At 37.5% G+C, this 22,959-nt stretch overlaps 1 protein-coding gene across 2 annotated transcripts in view; it reads right to left on the reverse strand.

Moving 5' to 3' along the window:
• The window catches only part of LARS1 (leucyl-tRNA synthetase 1), a 62,115-nt gene extending 43,246 nt beyond the window's left edge, over nt 1–18,869 (reverse strand). Inside the window, exons 1-8 of one of the 2 annotated variants that reach the window (XM_061151639.1) lie at nt 18,718–18,869; nt 10,398–10,516; nt 8,329–8,416; nt 7,856–7,936; nt 5,934–6,071; nt 2,980–3,141; nt 2,238–2,350; nt 1,516–1,579 (exon numbers count right to left, since the gene is read on the reverse strand). In XM_061151639.1, the coding sequence (XP_061007622.1) occupies nt 1,516–1,579; nt 2,238–2,350; nt 2,980–3,141; nt 5,934–6,071; nt 7,856–7,936; nt 8,329–8,416; nt 10,398–10,516; nt 18,718–18,723 (771 nt within the window). In that variant the 5' untranslated portion in view covers nt 18,724–18,869. Of the gene's footprint in view, nt 1–1,515; nt 1,580–2,237; nt 2,351–2,979; nt 3,142–5,933; nt 6,072–7,855; nt 7,937–8,328; nt 8,417–10,397; nt 10,517–18,297; nt 18,419–18,717 lie in introns of those variants that run through there. The other variant, XM_061151640.1, reaches the window with a different exon arrangement.
• Nucleotides 18,870–22,959: the final 4,090 nt, after the last annotated feature.

Consider the following 22,959-nt stretch of genomic DNA (forward strand, 5'->3'; position numbering starts at 1 on the left):
GATTAAAACTACTAATCTATGCAAGAGATCTGATTCAAATTTCTAAGATGGGTTCTTGCATTGCTAGAATAATTCTTCCTTCCAATGAAAAGACTGTCAGTGTTGTGTTGACCACATGGAAGCCTAATGTGTAAGAAATGACCTGAGAGACCACCATCCTATCCCACACCAGACAGAACTGGTCAAGGAGGTTCAGACTACTGAATAAGATTTGCTAAGAGCTCTCTTGAGGGGGAAGAACAAGGGGAGAATGACTTGGATTAATCAGCCAAAACAGTGTTTGCCAAAATGGGACTCAGAAGATACAATCAACATCAATCCTACAGAGCAGTCATCACAGACAAACGATGGACCAGGGATCAAATGATGTGTATTCAAAACCTAGCCTGGGCCCTCACTTCTGGCTTGCCACAAGGAGTCACAATCACTCTGAACCTTCATTTCTTCATAAAAAATAAAATAAATTAATTACTTAAAAATTAAAAAAAAAATAATAACTGTGCTGTGCCTCACACAGGACTGTCCTGAGGAACACATAAGAGAATGACACATAATGATAATGATAAAATGCTTTGAAAAATTATGATGTACTATTGAAACTTAAGATATTGCTATCATTGACTACATTAAAGCTTAACATAGTAAACTGGCCTTTTTAAGGCTCTCAAATCTTTCAAAATTTTGATCAACTCTCACTTCTATCAGGTAAGTTATGAAGGCTGATTTTGAAAGGTAGTCATTAGGCTATAAATGTGTTCAAAGGTGGTAACAAAGAATGACACACTCATAGGGACTATAAAGTTCATTGTTGTTGATTTACTGTGCCAAGGCTTTACACCAATGACTTACCCTTCCTTCATTCAAGTATTACAGGGAATAATGTCACTAATGTGTCCTCCAGGAATGCAGAATGAACTAATGTCATACATGACTTGAAGTACTTTGAAAATAAGTAGGCATGTGACCGAAGCAAGTATAAATGGAATCTGTGTACATGAGTGAACCACATATCTCATTACCTTTTCACATGGTCTCTTTTTAGAACAGTGCACTCTCCAAGTGGTGCTTCTCAAACATGAGCACACGTATGAATCACACAGAGAACACATTAAAAGACAGATTCCTGGGCTCCACCCTCAGAGCTTGTGATTCAGCAATTTGGGGGTGAGGTTCAGGAATCTACTCTCTAGGAATTCTCTGGCAGTGTAGTAGTTAGGACACCACACTTTCACTGCCAAGGGCCCAGGTTCAATCCCTGATCTGGGAATCCTGCAAGCCAAGCTGAGTGACCAAAAAAAAAAAAAAATCCAAGAATGTGCTTTTCCAGCACAAGCTGATGCAGCTAAACCTACTGCCAAGGTTCTAGAGAAGATACAGGTACCTATAATGACAATCTGCCTTCCTCTTAACCTCAATACTGGAATAAAGCTATTTTTAGGTTTCTGATTTATTTCTTAAAATCTATGCCCACATTAAGAATTATTACAGCAGCTATTCTATGTCACAAATAATTACCTCCCCAGTTTGTCTGTCATGATCCATACAAGGCTGTCCATCTTTTGGAGAATAAATGGTATACCTAAAACAATAAATAAATGACAAACATTACAATGTACAAGCTTTATCCTAACGGATTTGTCAGTGTTGCTCCTAACATCTCACAATAGTTATTCCAACTAAAACTTCTGAGTAAATGTCTACATCATTTTTATGCTTTTATGGGGAATTTTGTTGCCAACACAGTTACTCAATGAAAGCTTTTTTCCTTCATCAAAGGTAATACTACTGAAAAATACTCACTGATCTTGGCTTTGTGGTATGAAATAGAAGACTGTAGAATATAAATAAGCTTTTGAAATGCAAATACCTTTTAATGAGTCCATATGATCAAGGGAGAACTTTACAGAACAATTTATAGAGCAAAAGGATAAACTAAAACACAAATAAAATTATTTTTCTACTTGGCTAGAATACTTAAGAGAATCTTTCCTGAGATCATAAAAGAGAATCTTTAATGAGACTCCCTATTCTCTCTGGTTCTATTTGTCACAAACACTAAGCAGCTCAAAGAAATCAAGACACTGGCCAGACAAAAAGGAAACCAAAGGAAATTAGAGAACAAAAGAGGAATTATAAAAAAGAAAAGAAAATGGAAAAAAGTAGGCTCTGGGGCACACTGAATTACAACACAGGAATTATGATTTTTGCTTTATTAAACTGAAGGACAACAAACTCACCGCTTCCCAAACTTAATTCTGCTCCTTTCTCTTAATGTTAGAAACTGCCACCTGACAAATGAATCATAGTAAGGATTAACATCAGTGGTGATGAAGGACCGGCGCCAATCTACCTACAGGAGAAGAAAGGAAATGGTGACTTTTTAGAAATTTATATAGTCTCCATAAATAGGAATTCCCATGAATCAATTATTTACTCGCCTACTCCTTACTTTTCAATGTAGAATTATATCAAATATCAAAAGCAAACCAAAAAATTTCAAGTTCTATCTATTAAATATATATCACAATTATTAATTTATGCTTAATATGTAAGCCTTTAAACATATATATTTACATATTAAACATATAGGAATTATAATACATTAAGGAACACTTAAACAATATCTTTATATGTCCCTAAATATTCAAGCTACACTTGGGTTTCTTCATATCTCTTTTTTTTAATTTTATTGAAGTACAGTTGATTTATAATATTGTAGGTTTCTTCACTTAAACAGTATTCCTTTTTACTAATTGCTAGTATATCTATATATATATTCCAAAACAACAAACATTAAAGTACTTCATTGCTTACCTCAAGGCCCATGTGGTTCTAATCAGAAAATAATAGTACCAAGTCATTTGTGGAATACTGATGGACTATATATTCTACATTAAGAGGTGGTCCAAATCTCCTACAGTCACACAAATATAACTGTGTTCTTCACATTGCCTTAAACTACAGAGGAGGCCGGCATACCTTCAAACCCATTCTCTTCAGATCCTGGACAGCCAGTGGTGGGAAATATTCAAGCCAATGTTCTGCTTCAGAAAATTTGACTATCTCATCATCAGAAAGACCCAGGGATTTCATAATGTCCCACTGGTATTTAGAAGATCCAGCTTTAGCAGCAGCTTTACTCTGAAAAAAACCAGCAAAACCAAACTCCATCAAAGAACAACTAACAACCAGTTAACAAACTCCAGAATCACAATAATTTTAAATGAATGATCCTATTTGGTAGTTTTTTAAACTCTAAAACAATATTACTGACATATAGGAATACTGCACAACCTGGACGTAGTGTTCTATATGCCAAACCATACAGTCTGATACCTGGATTCTGACACAAAGATAAGTAAATGGATGGAACCATAAAAAAATTATCATCACAAAGTTAAGTTCTTAGCACCAAACCTTCTCTATTTCCTTTTTTCAAATACCACATGCATCTTTTTTAGTTATGAATAAACTACTAAAAGAGTTTCCTCCTTTTCCAATATTTACCAATATCAAAAAAGTAACCACATGCCAGGAACTGGAGGTGGGCAAAGGTGTTGGACCATAAAACTATATAAAAGGTAGGAAGAGGACTCTCGGGGCTAAGGAAACCGATCTCTACGTACCGTGGTGGCAGAAACAAGACTCTGTGCATTTGTCAAACCAAGGCAATGATATACTCCAAAGAGTGAATTTTACTGCACGTAAATTGAAAAAAAAAATTGACCAGGATGTAGGAGGAACCCAAGATAGAAAGCAGACTGTGACAAAGTTATCTAACTGTATTACAAATGCATGACATAACCACACTAAAGGGGTAGGAAAGAAAGAACTTTAGAAGTAACTGGAAAATAGTGTGTTGACTAGATTCTAAAGACAAAGTGAACTATACACAACCAATGTGTTTTAGTTGGTAAAACTGCTTCTCTTAGAAGTACAGATTAGCATTCTGTAACTACTGGTAGACAACTGAACAAATAACAGATATACTGTAAATAATGAGAGCTAGGTTTCCTACTGTTGGAGAAAGAAGTCACAAATAAGCAAAGGAAGAATGCTAGAATGAGCCCTGTGGTGCTAAAATAGAGCCAGAGGTATCAGTATGCACTTAGAAAAAAGAGAGACAGAGAGAGAGAGACCAATGCCATATGATACCACCTACATGTGGATAATCTAAAATATGACACAAATGAACTTATCTTTGAAACAGAAATAGACTCAAAGATATAGAGAACAGATTTGTGATTGCCAAAGACAAGGGGAGTGAGAGAGGGAAGTTGTTTAGGAGTTTTGGATTAGCAGATTTAAATTATTATACACAGATGAATAAACAACAAGGTCCTACCATATAGCACAAGGAACTATTCAATATGCTGTAAAAAAAAAAAACCATAACGGAAAAGAAAAAAATATTTTAAATAAAGAAAAAACACAGGAATTCCCAGTCAATCCAGTAGTTAAGACTTGGTTCTTTCATTGCTGTGCGTGTGGGTTTGATCCTCGGTCAGGGAACTAAGATCCCTGGTCGGTGTGGCCAAATAACTAAAGTGTTTACATTAAGGAAAAAAAAAGAAAAAAATCTCATTTTAAAAAAATACAAATAAGTAAATACAGACACATACATACACAGGGGCTAGTAGACATACACATATTTCCTTGCTCTTTCTCCTGAGAAGACCTAGAAACAATGAGCATACCTAGCACTCAGAATTTAGTTTCTAAATACCATTTTTCAATAAAAGGAAAAAGGACTCCTTGGAAAAGTGGCTGCCTCCAGGGCTAAAATAGGGAGAATAGAAAATGAGCTTGCAGCATCTTGTGGCACCTGAAAGTACAAAAGTGCTCAGAAAAAGAAAAAAAGGGAATAAAAGAAAAGATGGGGGCGTGTCAAGTGGACACAAGAGCCAACCTAAAGATTCCCTTAATGGCCAATGCTAGAACAATCTGAGCAATAACAATAACTCAGCAACAACAACAAAAACCAATAGTATTAGATTATAACTCAAAGAATAAATAAATACACATGAATCCACACTGATACAAAAAAGAAATAAGTAAATGAAGAAGAAAGGAAAACTTTTCCTTTCAGAAGAACTCCACATAATAAGTGTAGAAAGATGAGGGAAACAGAAAATCAACATTAGAACAAAACAGCAATAACCACTGCAGGCAAGATCCACTGATGAATGCTAAAATTAGTGAGGAAATATATATTTTTTAAAAAAACAAGATGTTATTCCCATAGTCTCAAAGTATCTCTCCCAAAACATACATGAATTTCAAAGGGAAAAATGAAATCTTCACAGTAGGAAACCTCACAGATACCACCTAAACCAAATGATCAAGATTAACATCACCAGTAATAATACATAGCAATATCTTATACTCCTTTACTGGATTCACTGAAGACACATCACCTCTCAATCAACTCATGAGAAAGCATTAGACAAGCCTAAAACAAGGGACACTTTATACGTTATCTGACCAGTCCTTTTCAGAAGTGCTAAGATCAGGAAGACAAGACAGAAGAGACATGACAAGCAAATGCAAGATGGGGTTCTGGATAGGATCTTAGAAACAAGTAAGAATGTTAAGGAAAAACTGGCGAAACCAAATGAAGTTGGTAGTTTCTCAAACAGTATTGTTCAAATGTTGGTTTCTTAGATTTGAGGACTGTACTATGGTTATATAAGATGTAAAGGAAACCTGTGCAATCTTGCAATTCTTCTGTAAGTCTAAAATTATTTCAAAATAAAATAAAAAGGGGGAAAAGGCAATCAAAAGGTAAGAAAGATATTTTTGCTTCATTACTTTTTAAAAATTAATGAGTACATTTTATGTGTCAGATACTATATTGTTACTCTGGGAATGTATATATAAATTGGACAAATATAAATAAAACTTCAACCAAAGTAAGTATCAAGTCACCAAACCTTTTTTCCTTTAGCTTTATCCTTAATTATTATATCTTCTGTTTTAACACTGATTTCTTCCTCTTCCTCTTCCTCATCTGGAAAATCAGGAGGGCAACCATAAAGCTCTACTTCTCTTTTTAATTTATCAGCACATGCCTACAAAAAACACAACATTAGAGGCAGTAAAGTTAAAAATTCCAAGGTAGAAACAATTTGTGTCTTTTTGTTGTTTCTATGGCCAACTAATACTGACTCTGAACTTTTTAGCAATACATCTATAGATGTGTAGATCATTACAGAAAACTCATGTGATACAAATCATGTACCTAAAAATTAACTACTTTACTTCATTTACTTGGCAATGACTTATTCAATACCCAGACTACTCAATGCAATATACTATATGTTGGGTGTCAGAAGTACAAAGATAAAGATATAGTATTATCATATTGAAAACAACTCTAATAACTACATTTCTCAATTTAAAGATTACTGTCACATATACTCTATTAGTTATCATCACAAGGCTGCTAGGTAGGTGGGATGAGAGATAATACATTAGAAAACAGACACTGAAAGATGAAGTGATTTATCCAAGGTTATAAAGCTAGTGAGCTACAGAATTCTAACATGAACCCTGTCACAAACAAAGATGACACCAAGTATACAGTGTTAAAGTTAAAAAAAAATACAAATATAGAATTGTGGATTTTCAAAAAGGGAGGGGACGCTTCTAAAAAGAAGAATTTCAGCTAATAAACAGGGGAAAAAACAAGACAACTAGAAAGTCATCATTTTACAACCACAAATTCAACAACTGAAAGACAAGGATCATGAAAGGATGCTAAAACCACTGAGTTATTGGGTAATCAGATATTCCAAGGGTCTTAAGGTATCATTCCATAAATAACATTTTAATTAGAAAAGAGAAAAGTTAACTTTAGAATGAGGAAACATGGACATTATTAGTATCACTAAAATGATACAAGTTGCCTTATATGGCTTTTGATGTCAGACAGTGGGAAGAATAAAAGTGGGAAGAATAAAAAGTAAAAACCTGCCAGAAAAGACATTTTGGGACAGCTAGGGAGATTTGACTATAGATTAGATAATGATAGTATTACATCAATGATTAATTTCTTGGAGAGGATAATGGGATAGTGACAATGTAGAAGAATGGCTTTGTTCTCAACAGATAAAAGCTGGAGTGTTTAGGGGTGACATGTCATGATGTCTGCCAACTTACTTTCAATGAGTTCACAGACAAAGAAAGAAAAAAGTGTGCATGTATTGTATGTTGAGAGACAGAACTAGAGCAACTGTACAAATGTTAATACTTGGTAACTGTAAGTGAAGGGTATCTGGCTATTCACTGTACTGTCCTTTTACCTTTCCTATAGGTCGGACACTTTTCAAAATAAAAGACTGGAGCATAAAAAGAAGTAACTTAAATTTCCCAACTCCCAAGGATTTAGGGAATCCTTTCAAATGTAGTTTTCTTGCCCATTTTATATTAAAAATTGTTTTTAATACAAATTTATGACAAATTTAAGACACTTACAAAAATGACCGAAATACAACAGAACTGTTCATTATTTTATGCCAACAGCCTATATATGCCATGAATGCACAAAACAGTGTCCACTGTACTTGTTAGTAGTCATTATCTAATTCTAAAACAGAAATGTGAATATATAAGGTAACCAAAAGATATCAAAATTAGTTAGAAATCACTTGGACGTTAATGTTTGCCCTTTAAGCACTACTTCAAATGTTTTCTAAAAATTAATTTTTACTATAATAAATTCAATTCATTTCAAAAAATACTTTAACATAGTACAGAAGCACATATTTGAAAACCCTATTTCAAATTCTTGAATTGGATATTACTATTTGCTCTAAGCTAAAAAGAGTACAAAGCAATCCCCAAGCAATCTTACCTTAATAGGCATTCCAGTACAGTGCAAACCAAAGGGAAACAGACAAGTCTTCCCTTTCAGTCTCTGGTACCCTACTGCAAACTATAGACAGAAAATTAATTTTAAACTACAAATTTAAATGCTAAACGAATACAAAATTCTGACTTTTCAGAATTAGCTTTGTTTTCCTCTTCACATCTTCCTTTAGAGCACCAGTTAGATGTTATAGTCATTCGAGTTATACTTTTTTCCTATGTCTTCACCAACCTAAGAATTAGTTTTGAACATATACACATACCTAGAACCCTGTGTACACACACATACAGCATGTGAAAATAGAAAACTTAAATTATTTAAATATAAAAACCATGCTTAAAATTAAGGAACTCTAAATTCCCTTAACAGGAAATAAATTCTATAGATGTCATTTTCTTCAAAATAGTATTCATTAAAGACCCTCCATTCCATTATATTAAACAAAAAGGAAGCTTTACCTCACATTTAGATAAAGAGAATGTGTGTCCCAAGTGAAGGCGCCCATTCATATATGGATACGGGAAGGTTACAAAGTACTTGTCCTTGCTGTAAAACCATCAGGTAAGAAACAAAGCACAAAAAAGAAAATGTTAAATTCCTTTAACAATTAAGGGTGGGGTCAAGGGAACACTTTACTACAAGTAACTTGCTTAAATTTTAGTTATTTAAAATATACTGAAAATTAAATTTATAAATCCAGAAATTAAAGGTCTCTAAAATTGAAACATATTTTTGATTTAGAAAAAAATAAGATATTTATAGGTGGCTATTAAAGAAATATATGTCCTTGTAGCAAATACTGGAGGGTTTAACTTAAGCTAAAACACTGAGTAAAAAAGATATAAAAAAAAAAAATTAATAGAAAACCATAATGTTTTACTGATTAAATGAGATATGCTTTCACTAAATATATATAAAGCAATTTGAAGTCCCTAAGGTAAAATAAAACATCCTCAAAATACATATGTGGCAAATTCACTTTAAAAAGCACCTTTTAAAAGCCGCTTGATTATGCTTTATTCCTTTTTTTAATGAATCAAGTATATCAAACAGACATATGTAAGTTATGAAACACAATGAACACATGTAAGCACACCATCCAACTTATGAACTCACTGAAGCTACCTGTGTGCTCCTCCCCATCCTCCCACCAGAAATGACCATTATCTTGAAATTTACTTTTGACATTCCTTTGTTTTTTAATAGGTTGCACATATGTCTATGCCCTTAAACATCACATTCAGTTTCACTCACTTGTGAGCTTTGTTTTAAATATGGTCTACTTCACAAAGATTCCTCAATTCGCTTTTTCACTCAATGTTATATTTCTAAATTTCTTCAGTTCATTTTCTTTCACTGAGCAAAATAGCTTTCAAATTCTTGTTAGATTATTTTAAATTACCTTAGAGTTGACCAAAATCCTAGAACCAAATAGAAGCTTCAAATTCTAGTTTAAAGTATAACACCAGAGAGACTCTATGCTCCTAATGCAGGGGACCCAGGTTCCATTTGCAGTCAGGGAACCAGATCCCACAAGCCTCAATTAAGAGTTCATAAGTAACAACAAAGATCGAAGGATCTCGAGTGCTGCAACTAAGACCCAACAGAGCCAAATAAATTAATAAACTTTTTTTTATTGGAAAAAATAAAGTATAACATCAGAAACTTTGTCTTAGAGCAAATCCTTCTCCTCTCTTAAAAAAAAAAAAAAAATTCCATTAGAGTGCAGCTTAACAGCAAAGATAGACTTTGGAATTAGAAAGTCCTGATAAGAAGTCCAAGCCCTGTCAATTCCTAGCTATGCAACCTTAAGCCGGTTACTTAACCTCTCTGTCTTACTATATTTATCAATAAAACAAGAATTAAAATATTGGCAAACTCAAAGCATTATTAAGAAGATTAAATGAGAATACACAGTTTAAAAAAAAAGCATATTTCCTACTGCCTTGGCATATTGAACAACACCTGTTCAATAATAACTACTATTATTGCTATTGTCGATGTATATCCTCAATTCTAAGAAGCACGTTTTTCTACATTCCAACATATCTGAAATTGCGACTCATAATTGATGCAGATACTGTGCAGCTGAAGTTACTTTTTGTTTTTTTCCCCAATATCAATTCTTAACATCAAGGCAATACACATTTATAAAAGAAGATCTTTAAACTACAGAAACCCTTCAAAATTTATATTCTGTGAGTTTGGAGATAATTATCACTATAATATGAATCTCTGTAACAGAACAACATCCTTTTATCAGTCAGCAAAGATAAAACTTAAAACCACTCTCCTTTGTCTAACTATGAGAAATAATAGTTTTTTAAAAACCTTTACATAGGAAAAAATCTTTTTAAGAATTCCACAGGAAAGAGGATGCTAATTTGAAATCGAGAAAATGGAAGTCACCCCCTTCAGCCTGTTTCACACATTATAAACACAATCTGCTTTATTCCTTCCATACAGCAGTTTCTGAGCCAATGGTTCTGAAAGTATAACATGGGGAACCTCACAAATGATTGCTCACCTGGTCTGTTTCTCTAAATTAGATGCATTGACCTCAAACACCTTCTTTGCATCCCATTTTTGTTGGACTTCTTTCTCAATCTTCTTCAAAAAGTCCACTTTAGCTGTTCCTTTTCTTTCCTATTAGATGGAACAGATACAGAATAATCCACTCTATATTTCAGTAGACTTGTTTTAAAAAAAAGCAAAAAAAGATCTGGGTTCACACAGAACTGAGCCATTTACTGATAATCTTTCCATGGTTATCTTGAAATTTAAATGAGTTAAGATTACAAATTAGGGTTATCATGACTTAATAGGGTGATCCACTTCAAACTCAAAGGGATGATTAAAGACTTACTTAACTACATAAAAAAGCTTTGAAATATTTTTAATTAGATACTACAATAAATAAGACACTGGTTTCAAATATTCCTATTTAGTTAAAGTAGGTGAATACTTAAAAAAGGCATAGGATAGAACAGTGCCTGCTTGCCCAGCTGCAATTATTGCCACCAAAGGAGGACAGTGAGGCCAAATGGATAGAGGCTGCAGGAGGATTAGTAATCTATGTGTTTGTTTTTTTTTCCCCAAGAAAGTTGATGAAGAACTTCTCCCGAAAATGGTTAGCAGGCTATTAATATGAAATTAAAATGAAACAAAAATTATACAACAATATTATTAACTAAAAGAAAATATGCTACACAAGTACTAACTAAAAACTGGTTAATTAATACTAATTAACTGAAAGCTGATATAACTATACTGATATGAGAAAATATAGCCTTTAAACCAAAAATGATTACTAGACAGAGGATAAAAAGTGTGGCATAATAAGAAATACATTTGGTCTCTGTCCTGCGTTCTTGGCCAGAGCTCCTAAAACCCTCAGAATTTCCTGAATGATGAGCATCTTTTGCTATTCCTAGCACAACCTGAGTTTGTGCTAATGGGGTGACTGAGCCCCTAAGATAGCCTTAGGATGGGGCTGATCAGCAGAAAGATCAAGGAGTTAGAGGGTTAGAAATTCAGGCTACTGATCTCTAGGAAGGGGAAGTGGAAGGGGGTGCTGAAGATTAAGATCTATAAAAACTCTTCGGTGGGGAGACTCGATGATCTTCCTGATGGTGAACGTGTCGAGGTATTGGGAGAGTGGCCGCCTGAAGAGGACATGGAAGGTCTCTGAATTCTCTGTCCCCACCCACACCGTGCCCTCCACCTCTCTTCCATTTGGTTGTTTCTGAGTCATACCCGTCATAATAAATCAGTAAATATTAAAAAATAGAAAGAAGGAAACAAAATGGCAAGCATGCCTTCAACATATTGGATCTACCTGGCAACATTCCCATCATTCCTTATGCCACCCTTGGATGAAAATAAACAGGAAAAATACACATGATCACTCCAACTCTGAAAAAGAAGGGCTATAACTCCCCTCTGTTTGTGACTCTGTGAAAAAGAATGAGCTGCTAAAAGCATGTGTGCTGAAGAACACAGCACTCATGCAACTGGCAAGTACGAAAGCTGGACACCACACACAAACCTAATTCCGTTTTGAAAACTTAATATTAGTGTCTAGAACTTTATTTTCTTATACAAAATTACCTGAACCAAAATTAGATTTTCATTCCCTTCTTATATGCTAACATTTCCAGATTCTGCATCATTTTTAAAGGAGAAAATACCTGCGGGTTCTACATCTACTTCTACAACCTACTAGGCAGGTAACCTTGCCAAGTCATGTCATGTCTCCCTCTGTACTTCCACCCAACAATTCAAAACATGCTTTTTAATCGAATCACAGATATGCCGCTATTTTTAGACAGCTATTTTCTTAAATGGTCACATAAATTTGAAGTAATGATGCAAACAGTACTTCTGTGCAATTAAAAAAATAGTACTACTATTTCTTCAATAACTATCTTAAATATACCTTCTGTACTGTATGACAAAAATAAGAGTATTAAAATTAGGTAAGATTCAGTACAAATCTACCATAAATTTATCAACTCTGTTTTACTATTTTCAACTATATATATATATATATATTTTTTTTTTTTTTTTTTTTTTTTTTTTTTTTCGTTTGGCTGTGCTTCACTGCCTGTAGGATCTTAGTTCCCTGACCGGGGATGAAAGCCCAGCCCTCGGCACTGAAAGCAGAGTCCTAACCACTGGACCATCAGGGAATTCCCTCAGTTTTCTATATTTTAAATCAAAGGATGGTTTATTATTCCTTTTTATTTTTTTAAGTAAGTTTAAGACAGGAGAGGACAAGCAACAGAAAAGATGAAATGTCAAATTACTAGGAGGAGGTACAGTGATAGATTAAAAGGACCTTGCCACAAAGGCAAAAAGGAAATAAGAAAGAATTCCACACTTGAAACATCATGGACATAAGTTTCTCTAATAACCAAAAGAAAATAAAAATAAGTAAATTTTTTATTTCTATAAATCCTGACCAGATCATAACTGCAGTGCATGGAAATTATATCAAAATACAAATATGATCAATGCAATTCCCTTTCAGAGGTTCTCTACTGCTCTCTGGATAAAGTCCACGCTCTTAACCCTGGCACTTAAGGCCCTTCTTATCTCATCCTTGCCAGGCCCCTTCTTCCCTCTCGCCATCACTCCAGGCCTATCTTGGACTTTTCCAAGTGTGTCATGCTTCCTCTGTCCTCTCTGGGCCTTTGTTCAAGCTATTCTCTCCACCCTCATAGCCCATCCATCTTTTTTGCCTGGCTATCTCATCCTTCCGTTCTCAGCTAATCACCTGCTTTGATTCCCCAAGAGCTGATCAAGTGCTATTCTTAATATGTCCCTACCTATCAGTATTACCCCTATGATAGCACTAATCACACAGAATCAGTATCTATCTTCCTCATGACTGTAAGTTTATTCACAGTGGGGACTGTGTCTCATTTCTCATTATATCCTCAACATCTAAGCTTACATTTTGTTTGTTCAATCACCCGGCGGGTCTGACTCTTTACAACCCCATGGACTACAGCACACCAGGTCTCCCTGTCCTTCACCATCTCCCGAAGTTTGTCCAAGTTCATGCCCATCCAGCCATCTCATCCTCTGACGCCCTCTTCTTCTGCCCTCAATCTTTCCCAGCATCAGGGACTTTTCCAATGAGTCAGTTGTTTGTATCAGATGACCAAACTACTGGAGTTTCAGCTTTAGCATCAGTCCTTCCGATGAATATTCAGGACTGACTTCCTTTAGGATTGACTGGTTTGATCTCCCCGCTGTCCCAGGGGCTCTCAGGAGTCTTCTTCAGCACCATGGTTCGAAGGCATCAATTCTTCAGCGCTCCGCCTTCTTCACAGTCCAGCTCTCACAACCGTGGGGCTTCCCAAGTGGCTCAGATGGTAAAGAATCTGCCTGCAGTGCAGGACTCCGGGGTTCAATCCCTGGCTGGAAAGATCCCCTGGAGAAGGGAATGGCGATCCACTCCAGTATTTTTGCCTGGAGAATTCCACGGACAGAAGAGTCTGGTGGGCTACAGTCCATGGGGTTGCAAAGAGTTGGACACGACTGAGTGACTAACACTTCACTTCTACAACCGTACATGACCACTGCGAAAACCACAGCCTTGACTGTATGGACCTTTGTCGGCAGAGTATGTCTCTGCTTTTCAACACACCGTCTAGGTTTGTTATAGCTTTCCTGCCGAGAAGCAATCGTCTTCTGATTTCATGGCTACAGTCACTATCTGCAGTGACTTTAGAGCCCAAGAAGAGGAAATCTGTCACTTCTACCTTTTCCCCCTCTATTTGCCATGAAGTAATGAGCTTATAGCAGGCTCTCAAGTACCTGTTGAAATTTAAAGATTTAAAAAGTTGAGTGAGGGAAAAAAGAGAGAGATAGAAGTGAGGAACTTGTCTGGTGGTCCAGTGGTTAAGATTCTGCACTCCCGATGTAGGCAGCCAGGGCTCGATCCCTGGTCAGGGAACTAGATCCTGCACGCCAAAACAAAGATCCGGCACAACCAAATAAATAAAATACAATAAAATAAAAGGAGAGGTGAGCAACACATTGCCAGCTTTTGCATACTGTGGCCATAGAAAATAACAGAGATTAAGAACTGGGTTGCATATTTGAATCAAGATGCTAAACAATCTGAACTCTTTCCTAAGAATTTCCATAAAATTAAGTGTGGATGCATAACGTATTTTCTTTTCCAAGAAAGAATAAGGGCCTCCGTGGATTCACTCTTTTCTACAGGACTTCTAAAGGACTTCATCTAGACCTCAGCTCCTTTGCCCCCTCTTACTGCAAAATCTTCTTTTTAACAAGTAACCTGTAAGTCTATACATGCTGACCAATTTTCACTTCTAACATACAAGGACTACCATTTGAAAAAAAACTAGGGCGAGACAGCAGTTTGCCTGTGCGATATCCATTCCTTCCCGTTCTTCTTCAGCAACAGAAGCCCAGTCTTATTTAGGGTAGTGCATCAGAGGCAGTTAAGCATATGCTTCCATGGTTCCAGGAGAATTCAGATAGGAACTACACTTCTGGGTTCTGCCAAAGCAGTTTTGAGCAAAAGAAAGTAAATCGCTTCCGCCCAGCCCTTAAAACAGCCTGTACAACTGCTAACAGCCACTTAACCTCTAGATGGAACAGGCACACTGCATAGGGGCCACAATACTTCTAGGGGCTCATCAAAATATTTTAGTAGCTTTTAAAATCAGGAGAAAAAATAAATTTTTGATAGAAGAAAACTCTTTAATATGTAATATTCATATGTGTCTTTAACCAACACAATTGTCAAATATAATTTCTAATTTTTTTTTTTTTTTTTTTTTTTACAAAGGAAGTGGCTCACAAAGGAAAAGTATCTAAGACCTCATGAAGCCTAGTTGTACTTCCTATGCTAGGGTCATGGGTCATATGAAATCCCAGTATATCATTACTAAATTCCTCTCTCCTTAAATCAACTTGAGTTGGCTTTCACTGCATGCAACCAAATAATTCTTGACATTTACCCCATTGGGTTGTGAACTTCTGGCAGACAGCATCTTTTAGAACTTTTATACTCACCTCAGCAACACATACAATGCTAACAGATACAGAAGTCATATGACAAATATCTTTTGCCTAAAAATGACCATGTCACCCACTTTAAAGAAGGACATGAAAGCAACAGTCTTCACAAATTGCTTAGAACTGTTTCTTTTCACTGTACTGAGGATGTTAAATGCAGGAAAGCTCTTCTTTGAGGTCTCTGCTTTTCAGAAAACCTTGTTTCTCAAAACCTCCAAGGTCAATTGTAATGAAATCTGATACTGGCCCCAGCACCAACTTGCTGTATTACGTTGAGCAAGTCACTTGATCAAGCTGAGTCTTCGTTTCTTCACTGGTTACTCAACTAAACAACTGGAGGTTTTTCGGTTTTATCTGGGGTTTTTGTGGCCATGCTGCGCAGCCTGTGGGATTTTAGTTCCCTAACCAGGGATCAAACTCTTGGCCCCTGCACAGAAAGCACAGAGTCCTAACCATTGGACCGTCAGGGGATTGCCAACAATTGGCTATTTAATGAGAGCAAAGTCCTAAACTTCCACTCTACTGACATTTGGGGCCAAATAACTGTTTTCAGGGGCTGGCAAGTGCACTGCCAGATATTCAGGAGCAGCCCTAGCTTCTACCCACTAGCTGCCAGTGGCATGCCCCCAACTGCCCTGATCCAGTCTCTAGACCAACTTCTCTGTAGGACGAAACCACCCCAGTGAAGAGCCAACGAACTAGACAGTAAACGCTGTCTTATGTGTATAGCATTGTGCAGTTACTAAAACCTTTATGCACACTGACCCTAACTTCTCTGATTTTAACAACAACCCCAAGAGGTGGGCAACAATCACCCTAAGAAATGGGCAGACCAAGGATTACTATTTCAAAGATGACTAATCTGAAGCTCAGAGATCATCATGCCAGCAAATGGTGGGACTGGACAAAAACTCTCATCTTTTCACTTTTATTTCTGCTTTCTCTTACTACTCTGGCCACATCCTAACACCATTGGCTATAGAACCTAGACAAGATCCTTAACCTCTTTAAGCCTCCATTTCTCTATCTATAAAATGAGGTTAATAGGTAATAATTATACCTACCTTCTACTATTATGATGAGCATTAAAAGATATAATACACACGAAGGACTTAGTATAGTAGCAGTGTGCGTGCACGCTACGTAGCTTCAGTTGTGTCAGACTCTGTGTGACCCTATGGACTACAGCCTGCCAGGCTCCTCCGTCCATGGGATTACCCAGGCAAGAATACTGGAGTGGGTTGCCCTGCCCTCCTCCAAAGGATCTTCGGAACCCAGGGATCAAACCCACGTCTCTCTACATCTACCTGCATTGGCAGATGGGTTCTTTACCACTAGTGCAAACTGGGAAGCCCAGTAAAGTACCAGATCCATGGTAAATGCTCAATAATGCTAACCATTATCACAAGGAGACAACTGGACATCATGTACTTCTTGTTGTGTATCAAAAAGGCATTGTGGTTATGCCTTAAGAGAATTTTTCATTCTATTTTTAAAAACTTACTAAAACATGTATGGATGAAATCATACAATGCCTTAAATTTGCTTAAAATGAATCTTAAGACAGGGAAATGGAGGTTCTGGGGATGATACAACAGAAACAAGACTGGCCCTAAACTGTCAATTACTGAAGTTTGGTGATGGGTACATGGAAATACACAACACTATTATTATCTCTACTTTGTTCACTATTTAAATTTTCCAAATGAAAAGTTTAAAAATAGTTTTAAAGTTGACTATTATCTTTATTACATCACATCCCCCAGTCCCCTCTAAAAGTCTTCTGATATGTAACTAAAAGAGATTAAAACTGTCAAAAGTTCTATAAAATAAATACTTCTATGATACAAAGAAAATTATATTGCTTACTCTTCACACATTCAATTATAAAGTAAAAACTAATTTTACATCCATGCTACTCCATGTTTATTATCTTATACACTTTACTATTATAAGGTTTCTATCAGAGTTAAAAAATTTCATTATAGGAGTGAGCCTGCAAAAGAAATTTCCCCATTAGTTTACAACTGTGAATAGAACAATGATTAAGAGAATGAGCTCCAGAATGGGACCAAATGTATTAAAATTCGACTTCTTAGTAGATCTGATCTCACTTCCTCTATTCTATACAGGAACATCACTTCTCTCTTCTATATCCATTTTCCCTTTCTATAGGACAATTTCCATAAGCATACAAGCACGATATAATTTCTCCTGTCCTTAAAAAAAAAAAGAAAACCTCTTTTAGCCTTCATCTATTACCCCATTTTTTTTGGTCTCCTTTATAAAATTCTTCAAAAGAGGTCTATACTCATCATCTCCACTCCCTCTCTTTCCATTCTTTTCAAAAAAGCTTTTCATCTTTTATTGGAATACAGCCGATTAACAATGTTGTGACAGCTTCAGGTGGACAGCAAAGGGACTCATACATATACATGTATCCATTCTCTCTCAAATTCCACTCCCATCCAGGCTGCCACGTAACACTGAGCAGAGTTCCCTATGCCGTACAGTAGGACCTTTCTGGTTATCCATTTTAAATACAGCAGTGTGAACATGGATCCCAAACTCCCTTCCACCTGGCAACGCTAAGTTCCCATTCATTCAGTCAGGACCTACAAGGCTTTACATGAACTACATCCAATCATCGGTCAACCTCCACCACCACCACCATACAAACACCATCAGCATCATCACCATCTCCTCTGGAAGAACCTCCCCCCACCCAAATTTGAAACATACAACCCTCCTTGTTTTTCACTGACACAGTTGGCTCTGCTCGGAAATCTTTTCAGTGGCCACACTGTCACCTTGGCAAAGACATTCTTGATCCTCCTTCCTGATCTATTCTTGTTTACAGCACTTACCGGCATCTGACATATTTTACCGCACACTTTAAATGTAGCACGCACACCCGTAAACACCACGAATACAGAAAAGTTGGTCTATTTTACAAAGAGGCTCTCAACAACTTGTGTTGGAAGGAGGAATCAATGTTACATACTCTTTCTACAAATCAGCTTTTAGAAACTTTGGTCAAATAACACACGTGACATGAAGTAATCTGTAAACTTAAAGACACCAGGGCCTGGCTCATCAGCTAGCACTAAAAGGCAAGTCCTCACAACAGCCAAGCCTTAAACGTGAGAGGCAAGGCCCCCCTTTTCTTTAGAAAATGGTTTTTCCCTTCAGGACAGTGGCTACCACATGGAGCCCCCATTCTGGAGAAAGCAGCCAGACGGGTTCCAAGCCCCGGCCAAGCGAACTTTCTTCCCGCCAAAACTCACCGCCATGGCGCCGCCCAGCAGACTCCTGCAAACCCACGACAGTGACCTCGGTGATCCCCCCAAAGGAGTGGTTACAATCTTTCCCCTCCCTCTCGCGGCTGCCAGGCCTACCACGACTTAAGCACACACTGCACGCCTGCAGAGGTAATCTCTGGCGCACTAACTACCTCCGGGGTATATCGTAGCCTTCTGGGAATTGTAGTTCTCAGATCCCTAAAGCCCACGGCTTTCAGGCACATATTGACTACATTTCCCAGAGAACAATAGGTTACCGGAAGTCCAATCGATACGCCTCTCAAAGTGGCGCCGGTAGTGACGTCATGAACATGTTGAACTACAAAGCCCTAACTACAAAGCCCATGATGCAGTTCAGGGTCTCTGACGGCAGCGAGCACGCTATGGCTGACGTGGGCTTCCCTGGCCTTCAACCTTTTCAACCTACATAGCTGGGTTGGGTGTCTTGTCAGGATGCCAGGAAGCAAAGTGTATTCGTCTTCAGTAACTGAAGTGCTAATTATGACTTGCCATTGTGCACAGATATTTATGACTGTCGGTGGCATTCAAAAGTCCAGAATTTAAACGTTTTGAAGCCATTTATTAACAACCTCCAATTTATTAAAGGAGAGGCTGGAAACCTTCTCCTGGTCCCAGTGCCTGGTTCAGATTATTTCATCTGTTCACCAACCAAGATGGAGCTGTCTAGGTACTAAGTGTCTAGGCCACTAGACACATGTGGCCATTAAGTTCTTCAATTGCACTAGCCACTTTTCATGTGCTGGAAAGTCATGTGGCCAGTTGTTATCATATCTGGACAGTTGGAGATACAGAAAATTTCCATCATCAAAGAAAGATCTATTGAAAAAAACGGATCCAAGTCTTTTACTTTCTGGTTGTCAGATTAGTTACTCTCACATGCTTTCCTTTGTTAATTCAGTAAACAGTCATTTAGCATATATTGTACAAAGCACTTGGGAGGGGTAGAGGTGTGCCCAGGTCAGAAATGTGTCTTCCTAAAAGAATTAACAGGGGAAAAAATTAATAAAATTTTTAACAAAAATAAAATTTAAATTATATATGTATAATGTACATTATATTTACACTGTTCAACAACTAGTTTTGAAATATAAATTTAGTGATGGCATAACCCAATGCCTGGAGCGTGGTATGGGCTCAATGAAAATTCAGTGGCTGAAGAAGTTAAGAAGGAACCTTAGGTTATAGAGAACCTACTGGTGGTTCCCTTGCTTCTGGACTCTTACAAACAAAAATACTCCCCATTATCCTCCACCTTTAGCTACTAACCATTTAGACATCACTTCCTGACAGCCCAAGTCTGGGTTAAATGTCCCTTTCTTGATGTTCCCCAAAGCAGCTCCTTTCTGCCCTCCCTTGTGAAAGTTATCTCACCAAATTTTAATTGTTTGTTGACCTATCACTAGACATAAGCTCCATGACAGCAGAAGCTGCCTAGCATAGTATCTGGCACATAGCAGGTGTCTTACAAACATTTATTGAATGAATGAAAGACAGGATCCTCATCCTCCACAGCTCTTATAACTATGGTTAGGCTTTCCTGTTCCAGTTCTGCCCTAACCAGTACTATTTGTCATCTTTGATTCATCGGCTTCCAATCCACATTGTTCATACAACAAATATGTATTAAATATCTCCTATGAACATGACATAGAGGTAGGATATAGTAAGGAGAAAGACATGGCCCCTGCCTTCATGGAACTTACAGTCTAAAGGGTGAGAACTATTAAAGAAGAAAATAAATAAGTAATTGTGTGATAGCAAATTGTGAAAATTATGAAAAACCTTCCTCCATGCATCCAACTGCATCCTTGTTAACTTTCTTATTTAAGTGATATTTTTTCAAGAGTCATTGGTTTTCATTCACTCAACAAACATTTAATTCGCTTATACTATAACCAGTGCACTGTCCTAGATGCTGGAGATACAACACTTGAACAAGACAGGCGCTGCCACCTCTTTCTAGTGGAAGAGGCAAACACTGAAGCAATGGGAGGCCATGGAAGTAAGTGTTTTAAGTGAGGAAGGGGCATGGTCCTATTTGTGTTTCATAAAGATCTTTCTGAAGAAGGGTTGAAAGGAATAAAAAGTGGAAGCAGAAGGCTGTTGCAATTGTCCATGTGAGAGGTGATAATAGTTCAGACTATAGTGGTGATAATCAAGGTGAAGAAAAGTAAACAGGGTCCAGAGATATCTAGAAAATGAAAATTACCACAACTTGATAATATGGCTTTTTTTTTCCCTATACCTTTTTCTTCCTTTTTTTATTTTACATTTTTTCATTTATTTTTATTAGTTGGAGGCTAATTACAATATTGTAGTGGTTTTTGCCATACATTGACATGAATCAGCCATGGATTTACATGTGTTCCCCATCCTAATCACATACAAAGATGTTTTCCTTATTAGAAACCTTAGTTTCTAGCAAAAACTTAAGAAACAAGTAATTATGAACTGTTTGCCAATCAGGAAATGCTGACATGACAAACTGTGGACATATATGATAACCCAGTTTCTTTTTTTTATTAACACAAGCCTCTTAAGATAAATAGAAGAGATTTGGGGCATGTTAAAGGATTGTGGGCTTTGGACTGTTCCTGGAGCCACACCTCTAGTTCTGTAAAAACTTGTTTTGTAAAACAAGCACAGCTCTTTTTAATTTCTCAAAGAAGTGCATGGCCACCTTAATGACATCAAAGGACTGATATGCCCATCCACCTTTGGTACAATATTTCTCATTTCCTCATTTAACTTTGTGTGTGCATGCCCATTCATTCAATCATGTCTGACTTTTGCAACTCCATGGACTGTAGCCCACCCAGCTCTTCTGTCCATGGGATTTCCCAGACAAGAATACTGGAGTTGGTTGCCATTTCCTTCTCCAGGAGATCTTCCCGACCCAGGGATCAAACCCGTGCCTCTTGTGTCTCCTGCATTGGCAGACGGATTCTTTGCTACTCAGCCACTGGAACACCTAAGAAGGACCAAGAAGCTGGTGGTGCTTAATGGACCCACGTTGGCATGGAGTGCTGATTCAGGATAGACTCCAGCTGTCTTCGTGAGCATCTCTGATATCCTGCCAGCTTCACTTAGATCTTAATTCTATTTGCAGTTTTTAGTGAGGATTTCTAGGTGTATGGGTAGATTTCGCCATCCTGCTGACCTTGTTCAGATTCCAGGGTGGTTTTCCAGCTGGAACTTGGGAGCCTGCTAGTCCCTAACCCCACTTTCAGTAGGTACTGTTCATGGAAGGCAACTCTGGTCACAGATCTCTGGAAAACCCAGGCTCCCCAGGCTTCTTCCTGTTGCTTCCTAAGGAATGCAGTGATAAAATCTTCAAGAGACTTCCCTGGTGGTCCAGTGGTTTAGACTCCCCACTCCCCTATGCAGGGGGCCCAGGTTTGATCTCTGCTCAGGGAACTAGATCCTGCATGCTCCAAGTAAAATCTCTCATGCCATAACTAACAGACAAAACAGATCTCAGAGAAGAGGCGACAAGCCTAAAAGCCTGGTGCAGGCTGCAGTAACATGATGTTGCATCCTCAGCAGTCAAGATCAGAGGGGAGAGTAACTGAACGTCCTCCCTCCACTGACCCTCCTCCTGGATCCTCCACCATACCTCCGATAATATGGCTTTTTAACTGGGAAGTGTTCATTGTTTGAGTTCCCCAGGTGGCACAGGGGTAAAGAATTTGCCTGCCAATGGAGGAGACGGAAGAGATGCTGGCTCAATCCCTGGGTTAGGAAGATCCCCGGGAGAAGGAAATGACAACCCACTCCAGTATTCTTGCCTGGAAAATTTCATGGACAGAGGAATCTGTCGGGCTACAGTCCATGGGGTCACAGAGTCAGACATGACTGAGGGCGCGCGCGTGCGCGCGCGCGCACACACACACACACACACACACACACACACACACATCCATTCTTTGTTCTGCTATGTGGAATACCCTCTCTAGATAAATGAAATTAGAAAGGTAGCAGAGTGATTAAGAGCTCAGGCTGTGAGTCAAGCCAAGTTCATCATTTATTAGCTGGGTGACCTCAGGCAGTTCAATTAATCACTCTGGTTTAAAGGTAATAATAGTAAGCATCTCACAGGATTGCTATGAAGATTAAAGAAATAATATGTACATAGATATAAACCCTGTGTATATATATATATGTCAAGCATGTAGTAAACACTTAAAAATGTCAGATATTTTTATT

The sequence above is a fragment of the Dama dama genome, chromosome 9, assembly GCF_033118175.1.
Source record: "Dama dama isolate Ldn47 chromosome 9, ASM3311817v1, whole genome shotgun sequence".
NCBI classification, from domain to species: Eukaryota; Metazoa; Chordata; class Mammalia; order Artiodactyla; family Cervidae; genus Dama; species Dama dama.